General features: G+C 37.7%; 1 protein-coding gene and 1 pseudogene across 1 annotated transcript; both read left to right on the top strand.

Moving 5' to 3' along the window:
* The first annotated feature begins 3 nt into the window (after positions 1–3).
* On the top strand, positions 4–4,710 carry LOC121505500 (protein mono-ADP-ribosyltransferase PARP11-like). The gene is made up of 7 exons (XM_041780891.1): positions 4–206; positions 287–401; positions 482–551; positions 676–739; positions 2,829–2,962; positions 3,053–3,204; positions 3,294–4,710. The coding sequence occupies exons 1-7, from the start codon at positions 105–107 to the stop codon at positions 3,590–3,592; spliced, it is 936 nt and encodes a 311-aa protein (XP_041636825.1). The 5' UTR covers positions 4–104; the 3' UTR covers positions 3,593–4,710.
* Positions 4,711–8,853: 4,143 nt separating this feature from the next.
* Positions 8,854–12,132, top strand: LOC121505795 (annotated as a pseudogene).
* Positions 12,133–14,307: the final 2,175 nt, after the last annotated feature.

Here is a 14,307-nt window from a genome sequence, read left to right as displayed (position 1 = left end):
CAAATTTACACTGTGGACAAGCCAGCCTCCCTCAGAGGTGTGGCATCAAGAACATCTAGCTGAACAGGTCAGTCATAGAGGAGCCAGTGTTTTATCGTATTAACATGTCAAACTGGGGGAATGGAGACGTGGAATTCATGGACACATCTGATACCCCATGGCGTTGGTATTACCTAGCAGACTGTGGCAGGTGGCACAGATTTGAGGTAACCCTTTTAAACGTTTTTAAGTCAATTACTACATTGAACAAAACATTTGGTAGGGGTTAACTTTCTCTACTTTGCAGGATGACCCAGATAATACTGTAAGAAGTGAGGATGTTGAGAAATACTATCTCCTAAACTCAAAATCTACTTTGGATATAAATTCATCCAACTGTCAGAGCAAAATCGACTTCTCAGGTCTGTGACTGTAGTTCTCCCTTTACATAAATTCATCATCCATACCTTACCTCTGCTTAACTTTCCTTCTTGTCATACAGCAATGTTACAAACAGACCTGAAAACAGGGAGGCAAAGACGGATCCAGCGAGGATTTAACATCGAGAGAAGGTAAAACAATTCAATTAAATTTGTATGTAAATATGTTCAATTCACACTGAACGTCAGTTTAGTTTGTTGCAAAATGAAAGTGAAACTTAAGGCAGTACCGACGTTTAACTCTTTCCTGTCTCAGTTGTTCCTGCTTCAGCGAAGCGCCGGTCTTCTGGGAAAACATCGACCTCACCTCACCATACCAGGTAACTAGGAAATAAATGTGAAGAATCCAGGAGGAGCCGGGCGGGTGACGTAGCCCACGTCTATTGTTTTCTTGTTTTTTCATTCGCGCGCGCATTTTATTAGGACGCACACAACGTCAAATACGCTGTTTAATAAAGTATTTAACTGATTAATCCCGGAAATTCTATACTGTAGTGCACTTAATCTCCCTTTTGTAGTATGAGATTCTACCGTTTGTATTTATTTATTTATTTTTTGTTTAATTTTGGATTTTACTACTCTTTTAAATAAAGGGGGTTGACTTCCTGTTAGATACAATGAGAAATTCAGGAACTTCAGATATCCTAGATTTAAGATTGTAACATTAATGCAACCATAAAAAACGTGTTGTATTGTAAAGGAAAATCATGGAAAGGTAAATGTTTGATAACTAGACTGTCAGCATGAATGCATTAATCATGTTTAATTAAGCTCAATAATTAGAGCATTAAAGTTTTAAAAAACACAATTACACCACTGCAGCTTCTCACAACTGCACCTTGTGTTATCAAAAATTTATATTTTCTACATTTTTATGGTTCTCTAATTTCCTTTTCAATTCAAGTCACTGGTATAATCATCAATCTACCTGAAGTTCAAATCAAAGCAGATCTGTATTCAAACAAGAATACATGACACAAATTACCCTTAAAAAGTAATTTTAAAAAAAGTATCTACCCCCTTGGATGTCATATAGGCTCCTTTTATTGATTTTATAAATCAACCATGGTCTATATAATTTGGCTTTTTCAGTCAGTATTTAGTAGACTCACCTTTGGCTGCAATCACAGCACTGAGTCTAAGTGGATAGGTCTCAATCAGACTTGCACATCTGGACACTGCAATTTTTTCCATTCCTCTTTGCAAAACTGCTCAAGCTCTGTCAGGTTGCACAGGGATCTGGTTTGATCAGTTCCTTTAAAGTCCTGCAACAAATTCTCTATTATATTGAAGTCTGGGCTTTGACTCAGCCCCTCCAGAACATTTCACCTTGTTGTCTTTAAAACATTTTTGTGTAGCTTCACTGTATGCTTGGGGTCATTGTCTTGCTAGCTTACAAGCCATAGTTCTCTTGCAGACTGAAGGTTGTTCTCCAGGATTTTCCTACATTTTGCTACATTCATTTTACCCTCTACCTTTTCCGGCCTCCCTGGCGGCTGCTGAGAATCATCCCCACAGCATGATGCTGCCACCACTGTGCTTCACGGTGGGGATGGAATGTTTGTGGTGATGTTCAGTGTTTGGTGTCTTGTCTGATGGTCAAAAAGCACAATCTTGGTCTCATCAGATCAAAGAATTTTCTCCCACCTGAGCATGGAGTTTCCAGCATACCTTTTGGGAACTCTAGCCAAGATTTAATATGAGTGGATTTCTCTTTACTACGCTCCCATAAAGCTTTGACTGGTGAGCAGTTGTTGTATGCAGAGTGTCTCCCATCTCAGCTGCTGAAACTTGTAACTTCTTCAGAGTAGTCATAGGTGTCTTGGTGGCCTCTCTCATTGGTCTTTCTGCATGGTCCTTCCATGTCTTGATAATGGATTTCAGTGAACTCCAGGGGATCTTCAGTGCCTTGGAAATTTTTTTCCTTCCATCCCCTGACTTACACTTTTCAATAACCTTTTTTCTGAGTTGCTTGGACTGTTCTTTTGTCTTCATGGTGTAATGGTAGCCAGGATTACTGATGAACCAGTGACTGGACTTTCCAGACACAGTTGTCTTTATACTACAATCACTTGAGACACATTTCACTGATTGTGAGGCTACTAGAACTAATTGGCTAGACCTCTGTTGAATTAGGCCAGTCACTTTGAAGGAGGTGAATATTTATGCAATCACTAATTTTACATATTTTTATGTAACTGACATTACTTTGGAGAAATCTGTGTTCACATGAAGTTTTAATTTTATTTTTTTTGTCAAGAAGCCAAATTATTTTGGCCTTGGTTGATTTATAAAATAAATAAAGGGGTCAAACTTCCAAGGGGTTGAACACTTTTTAAAGGCACTGTATGTTGTTCAATATTTTTCAGCTCAAGAAGTCTTATTGGATTAATTATTTTAATTTTACAGTTGATTCCCATGAACAAACTTACCCCCGAGTATAAGACTGTGGCCAGTTACGTGAAGAATGATGGGCTGTTAGACAGAACTATTTTGTCAATCAGCAGGATACAGAACTTGGACCTATGGGAAATGTACTGTAGGTAGGTTGTTTTATTTTGACCTGCTCCATTTGCTTCATAATCTTTTCTTTACTGTTGTCATCATTGTCCTTCTCTTTATTTGCTGCAAAGAAAAAAGAAACAGTTAATGAGACTCAAAGGTGACAAAGAAATCCAAGAGAGAAGACTTTTCCATGGCACAAAAAACAAAAATGTTGACACAATCTGCAAATACAACTTTGACTTACGGTTGGCTGGACATCACGGCAGCTTATATGGCAAAGGTAAGTTAAACAATTTTTAAATGATTAAAATGTTGGTGACTCTTCATTCAGCCCAGATGACTGAAGTTCCTCTTCTTTTTCTTTTTCAGGAATATATTTTGCAAAACATGCAGCCTATGCAGACAAATACAGTCGGGAAAGCACAGATCCTTTGCCATTTTATGGCGGAATAACACAAAGTTCCCTTGGTCAATCCTTTAAGATCATATTTTTAGCACGAGTGCTGGTGGGTGCATCACATGTCGGACAACGTGATTTCCAAAAACCTGATCATGGATGTTTAGAAAATATTCATGACAGCTGTGTGGATGATATCAAACATCCCAATATCTATATTATTTTTGATCCAAATCAAATATATCCAGAGTATTTGATTCAATACAAATAAAGCCAACATGGGACACAGAGCACACACAGTCAACATTTCTACCTTAAATTGCAATCTCCAATCCCAAAAAACTTGAAACGTTGAGTGAAATGTGGCTGGATTTGTAAATTCTTTCAACCTATGTTCAAGTGAAAACAGCACAAAGATAAGATACTTAATGTTCAAACTAATCAACTTTATTAATTGGTGTTATTATTATCATCAATAATAATAACGATGATGATCATAATTATGGAATTTTGTGCCTGCTACATGTTCTAAAAAAAACTTGAGACAGGGGCAAGAAAATTCTGGAGCCCCTGTGGAATGCTTAGGTCCCTGTAGGTTAATTAACATTTCTTGTCTTTGTGCAGCATTCAGTGGCATAGTCGGGACATGCACTGAAAATTTAACATCAGCTTTTAACTGACACACTCCTGGGATCATTCAGAGTTAAGAACACTATTTTAAAGACTTTTAACCATTTCTTTTTAAAGGAGCTTAAACAATCTCCTAAATGAATAAAGGCTATGTTTACATACGTTATTGGAGGTGTAGGTACCAGATGTGTCTGGGGGCCGCGCCTGCTGATGGCGTAGCACATTGTGATTGGCTGTGATGATGTAGCACATTTTTATTGGCTGGAAACTCACATTGTCTGATAGTGAACCTGTTATCATTCTATGACGCTAGCGTTGAAAGCTGACTTAAGTGTCATAACGTTATTTATTCCTAGACGTTCTGTTTATCCTGAATTACCTTCTTTAAATCCTCTGTATGTTTGGTGATGATGCTGAGGGTGTGAGAAAAGTAATTTTGAATTAAAAATTTTAATTCTGTGACATTTACTGTGCCTGAAATGATCATGACTTGCTGTTTGCTTTTGCTGTTTGTTAGAGGGATGATCTGTGATTGATGTCTTAAACAATAGTTTAACAAGTGCGAGAGAAACTAATAATTCATTTTTGAAAAGCAAAAAATACACATTAAAATATATTTTTTATTTTTAAAAACCTATATATTTTTCATTACAAATATCTTTCTACCATTAGATAGTTAAAATATTAGTTCTTCCTACAAAAGAAAGATCTAAGTGATCTCTGGATTGATGTTGTAAATAAACCACACCTACACTAACATCACTGTCTTTAATGTGTTATTTTAATTTGCTAAAGGCAAAGGTAGGCAAACACCTGGGGCCTCACGATGTAGTCATTACAGGGGTTTAACAATAATATTTTACAGGTTTTGAATTATTTGAAAATGTTAAATGTCTTGGTGGACAGAGGCACAGAGTCTCAGCACTGTTTGTGGTGATGGAAGGGTTAGGATAAGATGGAAAGTGCACTTCTAAGGAGCTTGACCAAGACACTGATGAGATGACTTGGAGGTCTGATGAAGGGACGCACGGAGAAGCTAGACCTGGACACCTGTGAGAGGTAACGAAGGTGGCTGGGGTGGAGGAAAGTTACAGCAGTTGCACTAAAACAATAGACTGCAGAATGGGATTGGCTCAGAACTTGAGTGAGTAGACGCCCAGCGCAGGGAAAGAGAGGCATGTAAATGAGTGATTATTAATGAAAGAAGGATGAATGGAAATGAAACAGTAGTCCTAATAATAAGCCTCAGTTTAAATTACTAAGATGAGTGTTTAATTAGATCAAGAGCCAAGAGTGGCTCAGATAGACTTTGACTATCCAACAAAGCCCCTGGAGTGGACTCCTGGCCCCAATGGCATCATTCAACTTCCTCAAAAAGCTCCCAAATGTCCTCATACCTAGCAAATTATACAAGGTAGATCCATATAGACCAGCTGTTTCTAATTTTTCTTGGCAGACATGTGATCAAACCAAAATCTCAAGATGGTTCATCAGGTTCATATCCATGCAAAATAGCCTCTAGTGTAACAGCATCATAAATTGTTGTATCGTTGTGGTACAAAGTCCAAAAGCACAACTAGTAGGGTGCCACACACCTCTGATACATAAAGCAACAATGAACTGTCAGATAACTATGTGGCACACATGCAATAAATGAAAACAGCACCTTCCTTTTTCTCTTGTTACAGTATGTGTTTGGTAAATAGAGCCAGATGTAGTTAACAGTAACTGCCAGCAGAGGTCACTGTTTAAATGCTTTTACATTTCTGTGCTCTAGGATTAATGCTGCATTTTTAGTTGCACAAACCAGCATCCACTGCTCCACCTGTTTCTTCTGGCAGTTTGTGAAGCAAAATTTTGAATGTTCATTTTTCACAGACAATTCAACATCATTGATCCAGCATAGCCTAACGTAATACAAGTACAGTGCTGTAAAAAAAAACTATTTACCGCCTTCCTTATTTCTTATATTTTGCATTTTGTCATGTTTGAGATCATCAAACCAATTTTAATATTAGACAAAGATAACCTCGAGTAAATACAAAATGCAGTTAAATTTTTTTTTTATTTATTAAGGGAATAAAGCTGTCCAAACCTACCTGGCCCTATCATGAGTTAACTTTAATTGACATCTATCAGTCTGGAAAAGGTTACAAAGCCATTTCTAAAGATTTTGGACTTCAGCAAACCCCAGTGAGAGCCATTATCCACAAGAGGAGAAAACTTGGTGAATGAAGCTCTAATTGTCTGCAGTGTTGTCATGTTACAGATAATAAACTTTCCAACATAACTGTGTTCTTCTTTAAGATGATTCAATCAGACGTTGCTCTGATGGTATCAGAGCCTTCGATGCAAATGTTTACTGTGGGCAAGCCAGCCTCCCTCAGAGGTGTGGCATCAAAAACATCTAGCTGTACAGGTCAGTCACAGTTGAGCCAGTGTTTTATCTTATTAACATGTCAAACTGGGGGAATGGAGATGTGGAATTCATGGGCACCGGAGGTGTCAAAAGTATTCACATTTATTACTCAGGTAGAAGTACAGACACTAGAGTTTAAAAAGACTTCTATAGAAGTTGAAGTATCAACTCAAGCTTTTTACTCAAGTAAAAGTATAAAAGTACTGGTTTCAAAACTACTTAAAGTATAAAAGTCAAAGTAATGTAAGGGGGAAAAATGCCATTAAGGAAAAAAGCTTAGACCACACCACAGGGACCTATAGTGCACTACTCCACCTCCCCCAAAAAACATTTTTCTAAAGGCCATAATGACCATAATGTTATATAAAAATGTTAATGCTGAAAAATTTGGGATGCACCTGTTTGAGCTGCATTTATGCCCATTGAAAACAAACACATTTTAGTACAATGCAAATCACTGGAGAACCATATATGTGTACTACTGAGCATTAACATGTGTTTCATGGAGCAGAAAATATGACGACTAGTTGCCTGTAAGTATTGGTCTTCCTGGCTACCAACCTCCTCACTGGTGCTTGGTTGGGACATTTCGCTCGAGTTCTTGTGTCTCTGCCACGGACATCTTCGTACTCGGCTACGTACGTCTGCTATTCCTTGCTGGGGTGTGACGTGGTTTGTGTCATGTGCACAGGTGCGATGAATTGTGTACAAACCAATAGGGCAGGGGTCATCAAGTACATTTGCACAAGGGCCAGATTTAGTTTTGACAGAGACCCTGAGGGCCAGACTTTCAAAAAAAAAACAGTAATAAATTGAAATTTAGGCATTATTAAAACAAGATCATTCTTAGGCTTCAAACGTGAGATTTATCTCTATTACCCATAATGCTGCAGGCCACAAAGAGACAAACCTGCCCACAGAATTTGCTTGGCCCCTGAAAATCCCAGAGAATGGGACCTCCCTAGTTGTGATTAAGCACCAATATTACTTAAGTTTTGACAATTTTTAACCCCTTTTCATTATTTCATTTGGCTGATTCTGCAACGTTTTTTTTTGCCACTTTTAACACATTTTTGCCTCTTTAACTCGATTTTTGCCAATCTTTAACCCCCTTTATACCACTTTTCTTGCATGTTTTATCCCATTTGTGCAACTCCTATATCAATTTTTACCACTTTTTAACCAAGTTTTGATCTCTTCCCCCACTTTTACCAATTTTTGACACATTTTAACTGCTTTTTACCACTTTTCCTGATGCTTTTTGTCCTACTGTTCACTCCACAACCAATTTCCACACTTATCATCCATTTGTGCCACTCTCTCACCCCTTTTGAAACACTTTATCTAGCCATTTTTGCAAGATTTCCACCAGTCTTAGCCCATTTTTTTAAATACATTTTTTAAATATTATTAACACTGGCTGACAAGTGAATTTCTGTGAGAACATCAAACATCAAATGTTATGCCATTCTATAACTATTTCAATATTCATCGTTTTTGGGCTGGAGTTAACAGCTGCAGATATTTAAAGCCAAAAGATACCCTTAAAATCACAACATCTTCTTTTCCTCTTTTTTTGAGTTTAAAGATCTTCTGGGGGCCTGATAGAAAGCTTTGGGGGGCCTGATATGGCCCTCAGGCAGCTAGTTGATGATCAGTGCAATAGGGTGTTGTAATGGTATTATGTTTATACTTCTCATCCAACCACAATCAAAGTCACTCTATCCGAATGGCTCGATTTATCTGGATTGTTGGGTTTTTTTGGGGGGAGGGAGGTTAAACGATGACAAGCTGGAATTAAAACAAAATGATATGAAATAGGAGTAACGAGGCTATTTTTAAAATCTAAGGAGTAGAAGTAAAAAGTCGACTGGAAAATAATTACACCAGTAAAGTATAGATACCCAGAATTTCTACTTAAGTAAGGTAACTAAGTTATAACTGTTGGTCTTTCAAAAAGGTCACGGGTCAAACTGATGTCCACTTCAAGGTTTAATCTTCACAGAAGAATTGGCATGTGTGGAGCACCGTGAAAACTTAAGACAATTTACAGTTTGAAACAATAATACATCATGTAAATTCTGACATAGCCTACATCTTAAAATAACACTTCACAACAAATAAGTAATAAAATAAACAACATTTGCCGTGTTCGCCTATAGACCAACAGTAAAAGGGAATAAAACAGGACAACGGGTGTATACCCATGCTGAAACCAGCGAATCTCTCTGATTCTTTTCCGGTAGCTAGCTTCCGGTCACACAATCACGTCACCTCGATAGACTTTATTAACAGGACGAACATTAGGGACAAAATAATATACGTGACCAATAATGTAACAAACAGTGCCAAAGTAGACGTTTTATGAGTGAATACAAAAATTAAACAATCTGGCAACCACGTAAATTAAAGTTAGGTATTTTACCTTTCATGTTGTCATGGCAACTTAAAGGAGCTTTGTACTTCTTTACTTGACACCTCTGATGGACACATCTGATACCCCATGGCATTGGTATTACCTAGCTGACTGTGGCAGGTGGCACAGATTTGAGGTAACCTTTTTTAAACGTTTTTAAGTCATTACTACATTGAACAAAACATTTGGTCGGGGTTAACTTTCTCTACTTTGCAGGACGACCCAGATAATACTGTAAGAAGTGAGGATGTTGAGAAATACTATCTCCTTAACTCAAAATCTACTTTGGGTATAAATTCATCCAACTGTCAGAGCAAAATCGACTTCTCAGGTCTGTGACTGTAGTTCTCCCTTTACATAAATTCATCCTCCATACCTTACCTCTGCTTCACTCTGCTTCTCGTCATACAGCAATGTTACAAACAGACCTGAAAACAGGGAGGCAAAGACGGATCCAGCGAGGATTTAACATCGGGAGAGGGTAAAAAAATTCAATTTAATGTCATAAGATTCACACTGGACGTTAGTTTTTTTTTTTTGTTTTGTTTTGTTTTGTTTTGTTTTGTTTTGTTTTGTTTCTTGCAAAATGAAAATGACACTTAATGTATCGACGTTTAACTCTTTCCTGTCTCAGTTGTTCCTGCTTCAGCGAAGCGCCGGTCTTCTGGGAAAACATCGACCTCACCTCTCCATACCAGGTTACTAGGAAATAAATGTTAAGAACACAGGAGGAGCCGGGCGGGTGACGTAGCCCACGTCTATTATTATTTTCATTCACGCGCGCATTTTATTAAGAAACACGCAGTGTCGAATATGTTGTTAAATACTGAAGTATTTTAATCGTGAACATTCCCGGAAATTCAATAGTTTAGCCAAATTAATCTCCCTTTGTGTAGTGTTATAAAATTCTACGTTTGTAATTGGTTTTATTTTGGATTTTACTACTCTTAAACAAAGGGGGGTTGACGTCCTGTTAGATACAGTGAGACACTGAGGGACTTTAGATATCCTAGATTTAAGATTGTAACATTAACCTAACCATGGAGAAAGGAAAAAGATGGAATGGTAGAAAGGGTAAATGTTTGATAACTAGACTGTCAGCATTAATACATTAATCGTGACTAATTAAGCTCGATTATTAGAACATTATTTAAAAAAAAATCACAATTACCTCACTGCAGCTTCTCCCTGCAGCTTACACCTTGTGTTATCAAATGAATGAATAATAAAAAAAAAAAGTATAAAAAGTTCTCAGCCCCCCGATGATGTTTTACCCTTTTATTGATTTTATAAATCAACTATGGTCAATATATTTTGGCTTTTATTTTACAAAAACAACACCTTAATATCACAGTGAAAACATATCTGCAAAGAAATGTCAATTACATAAAAATGTGTAATGTAAAATGAGTGATTGCATAAATATATTCACCCCCTTCAAGTCAGTATTTAGTAGACTCACCTTTGGCTGCAATCACAGCACTGAGTCTAAGTGGATAGGTCTCAATCAGACTTGCACATCTGGACACTGCAATTTTTTCCATTCCTCTTCGCAAAACTGCTCAAGCTCTGTCAGGTTGCACAGGGATCTGGTTTGATCAGCCCCTTTAAAGTCCAGCCACAAATTGTCTATTATATTGAAATCTGGGCTTTGACTCAGCCCCTCCAGAACATTTCACCTTGTTGTCTTTAAAACATTTCTGTGTAGCTTCACTGTATGCTTGGGGTCATTGTCTTGCTAGCTTACAAGCCAAAGTTCTTTTGCAGATTGAATAAGATTGTTTTCAAGGATTTTCCTACATTTTGCTATATTCATTTTACCCTCTACTTTTTACAGCCTCCTGGGAAGTCACACAGTGGGGATGGAATGTCTGTGGTGATGTTCAGTGTTTGGTGTCTTGTCTGAAGGTCAAAAAGCACAATCTTGGTCTCACCAGACCAAAGAACTTTCTTCTACTTGAGCATGGAGCCTCCAACATAACTTTTGGGAAACTCTAGCTGAGATTTAATATGAGTTTTCTTTAACAGTGGCTTTCTCTTTTCCACTCTCCAATAAGGCTTTGACTGCTGAAGTGTTGCATGCAGAGTGTCTCCCATCTCAGCTGCTGAAGCTTCAGAGTAGCCAAAGGTGTCTTGATGGTCTCTCTCACTGGTCTTTCTGCACAGTCACTCAGTTTGTGAGGATGGCCATTGGCAGATTTACACATGTGCAATATTACTTCCATTTCTTAATGATGGATTTCACTGAACTCCAGGGGATGTTAATAACCTTTTCTCTGAGTTGCTTGGACTGTTCTTTTGTCTTCATGGTGTAATGGTAGCCAGAAATACTGATTCACCAGTGACTGAACTTTCCAAACACAGTTGTCTTTATACTACAATCACTTGAGACACATTTCACTGATTGTAAGGCTACTACACCTGCTGTAATTGGCTGGAACTCTGTTGAATTAGGCCTGTCAACTTGAAGGTGAATATTTATGTTATCACTAGTTTTTCCTTTTTTGTTAATTTAATGAACATTACTTTGGAGAAATCTGTGTTCACTTGAAGTATTTCTTTCTTTTTTGTCAAAAAGTCAAATTATTTTGGCCTTGATTGATTTATAATATCAGTAAAGGGGTCAAACCTCCAAAATGTGAATGCCTTTTTATAGGCACTGTATGTTGTTCAATATTTTTCAGCTCAAGAAGTCTTATTGGATTAATTATTTTAATTTTACAGTTGATTCCCATGAACAAACTTACCCCCGAGTATAAGACTGTGGCCAGTTACGTGAAGAATGATGGGCTGTTAGACAGAACTATTTTGTCAATCAGCAGGATACAGAACTTGGACCTATGGGAAATGTACTGTAGGTAGGTTGTTTTATTTTGACCTGCTCCATTTGCTTCATAATCTTTTCTTTACTGTTGTCATCATCGTCCTTCTCTTTATTTGCTGCAAAGAAAAAAGAAACAGTTAATGAGACTCAAAGGTGTCAGAGAAATCCAAGAGAGAAGACTTTTCCATGGCACAAAAAACAAAAATGTTGACACAATCTGCAAATACAACTTTGACTTACGGTTGGCTGGACATCGCGGCAGCTTATATGGCAAAGGTAAGTTAATTTTTAAAAGACTGAAATGTTGGTGACTCTTCATTCGGCCCACATGATTGAAGTTCCTCTTCTTTTTCTTTTTCAGGAATATATTTTGCAAAACATGCAGCCTATGCAGACACATACAGTCAGAAAAGCACAGATCCTTTGCCATTTTATGGCGGAATAACACAAAGTTCCCCTGATCAGTCCTCTAAAATCATATTTTTCCTTTTTCTCTTGTCACAGTATGTGTTTGGTAAATAGAGCCAGATGTAGTTAACAGTAACTGCCAGCAGAGGTCACTGTTTAAATGCTTAACATTTCTGTGCTCTAGGATAAATGCTGCATTTTTAGTTGCACAAACCAGCATCCACTGCTCCACCTACTATTTTTTAGTCTCTACTGGCAGTTTGTGAAGCAAAATTTTGAATGGTTATTTTTCACAGTAAAATTCAACATCATTGATCCAGTATAGCCTAACATAATACAAGTACAGTGCTGTATAAAATTTTTTTTACCACCTTCCTTATTTCTTATATTTTGCATTTTGTCATGTTTGAGATCATCAAACCAATTTTAATATTAGACAAAGATAACCTCGAGTAAATACAAAATGCAGTTTAAATTTTTTTAAATTTATTAAGGGAAAAAAGCTGTCCAAACCTACCTGGCCCTATCATGAATTAACTTTAACTGACGTACATCAGTCTGGAAAAGGTTACAAAGCCCTTTCCAAAGCTTTTTTCTTCAGCAAACCCCAGTGAGAGCCATTATCCACAAGTGGAGAAAACTTGGTACAGTGCTGAACCTTCCCAGGAGTGGCCGGCCTACCAAAATAACTCCAAGAGCGCGCTGACGACTCATCCAAGAGGTCACAATAGAACCCAGAATAACATCTGAAGACCTGCAGGCCTCACTTGACTCAGTTGAGGTCAGTGTTCATGGTTTAACAAAAGGAAACACTCTGAGCAAAAATGGCATCCATGGGAACACAAAGGCTTGTCTCACATTTGTCAAAACACATTTTGATGATCTCTAAGACTTTTGGGAAAATATTCTGTGGACTGTGGAAGTGTGTAGTCATGTGATGGTCTGGGGCTGCTTTGCTACTTCAGGACCTGGATGACTTGCCGTAATTGGACCATTATATTAAGAAGCCTGACTTATGCATAAGGGCTACTTACATTTTTAAGAGGAAAAAGATCTAAATTAATAGGATTATTTTGAACAGTAGTTTCTGTATTGCTGTTTTAGTACTTGTACAGGCCTAAAGACCCAAACACTTCTCCCAGCTCTGATAATGTGGGCGGCAGCTCTGTCCATAAGGACCGAGGAAGGGCCAAGAGCAAGAGGGTCAAGTACTGGTCAGATAAAGTCTTGGTCTGGTCGTTGGAGAGGTGCCAGTTCACTTGTGTCTACTTTAAATAAACAGTTAATTTCCACACAAAAAAAAGTTCAAATAAAGTTCAAATCCTTCATCATAACAGTTCAGTTAAACCACTTCTAATGACAACACCATAACCAGCAGCCTACTCCCACATCCATACCGTTCAGGTGCTGCAGTGAGTGGTGGGAGGAAATCTTTTAAGTGTCCTGGTCCTGCCGTATTTCCTCCCCTATTGTTTCATTTTATTGGTTTACTTTGACACATAGTTCCAGGTGTTAATCCTGCCATCAGGAGTCATGTGTGCCGGATATGGAACACCAGAACACAGAAGTTGCCGTCATGTGTGACTGACTTTGATCCTGTTAAAGACAAAGGCAGATTGTCCAGGACAAAATGTATTCACAGTGTTCATGTCAATGAGAATGTATGGGGATGACATGGAAAATACACACATTTTGATGTTTTCAGGTCTTCCTGGATATGTTTTGTTCCTTTGCCCCTCTCATGGTGAGTGTAACTCCACAAGCAACAGAAGACAAAGAAGAGGTTATCAAAGTGCTTCCGTATTGATGTCAACTATCAGGAAATACAAGAAGGAAATAGGTCAGGTGGGTTTTTGTGAAATCTAGGTCCAAGATGAAATGACTTGACTTTTTTCACAGGCTGCAGATAAAAAGCTGTCCCAAGTTCCAAGTACGTGAGGCTCAGATGTCAACTTTTCAACGCCTGATTGCAAACTTTCCGTGAGATATCATATCTAAAAAGTTCCCTGTGGAAATTTCCCTGAGTTCATTGTGTTCTTTTTAATGTGAGGACAGCAAATGCTCAACCATCCCCCACCAGAAATGTTTGTATAATCACTATAGAAATAACTGCATGAAGAAAAAGTAAATCAAAATAATTCTATAGGTGACAGCTCGAGATTATTGAAAGTTCAGTGCTAAGGGATTTAATGGGATTTAAAACTTTCTTAAGATTTTTCTACACAAATTTTCAACAATTTTCCTGAAATTTTGGGAAAACTTTCTTTGGAATTTTGGATAAAAATCCAA

The sequence above is a fragment of the Cheilinus undulatus genome, linkage group 23, assembly GCF_018320785.1.
Source record: "Cheilinus undulatus linkage group 23, ASM1832078v1, whole genome shotgun sequence".
NCBI lineage: Eukaryota > Metazoa > Chordata > Actinopteri > Labriformes > Labridae > Cheilinus > Cheilinus undulatus.
This window is presented reverse-complemented; position numbering and strand designations above follow the sequence as displayed.

What these genes read in the sequence shown, in the direction of transcription:
- LOC121505500 (XM_041780891.1), top strand. Translation starts at nt 105, where the DNA reads ATGTCAAACTGGGGGAATGGAGACGTGGAATTCATGGACACATCTGAT. An exon ending in GCAGGTGGCACAGATTTGAG is followed by an intron (nt 207 to 286) that starts GTAACCCTTTTA and finishes TCTACTTTGCAG; the next exon opens with GATGACCCAGATAATACTGT. An exon ending in CTATGGGAAATGTACTGTAG is followed by an intron (nt 2,963 to 3,052) that starts GTAGGTTGTTTT and finishes TTTGCTGCAAAG; the next exon opens with AAAAAAGAAACAGTTAATGA.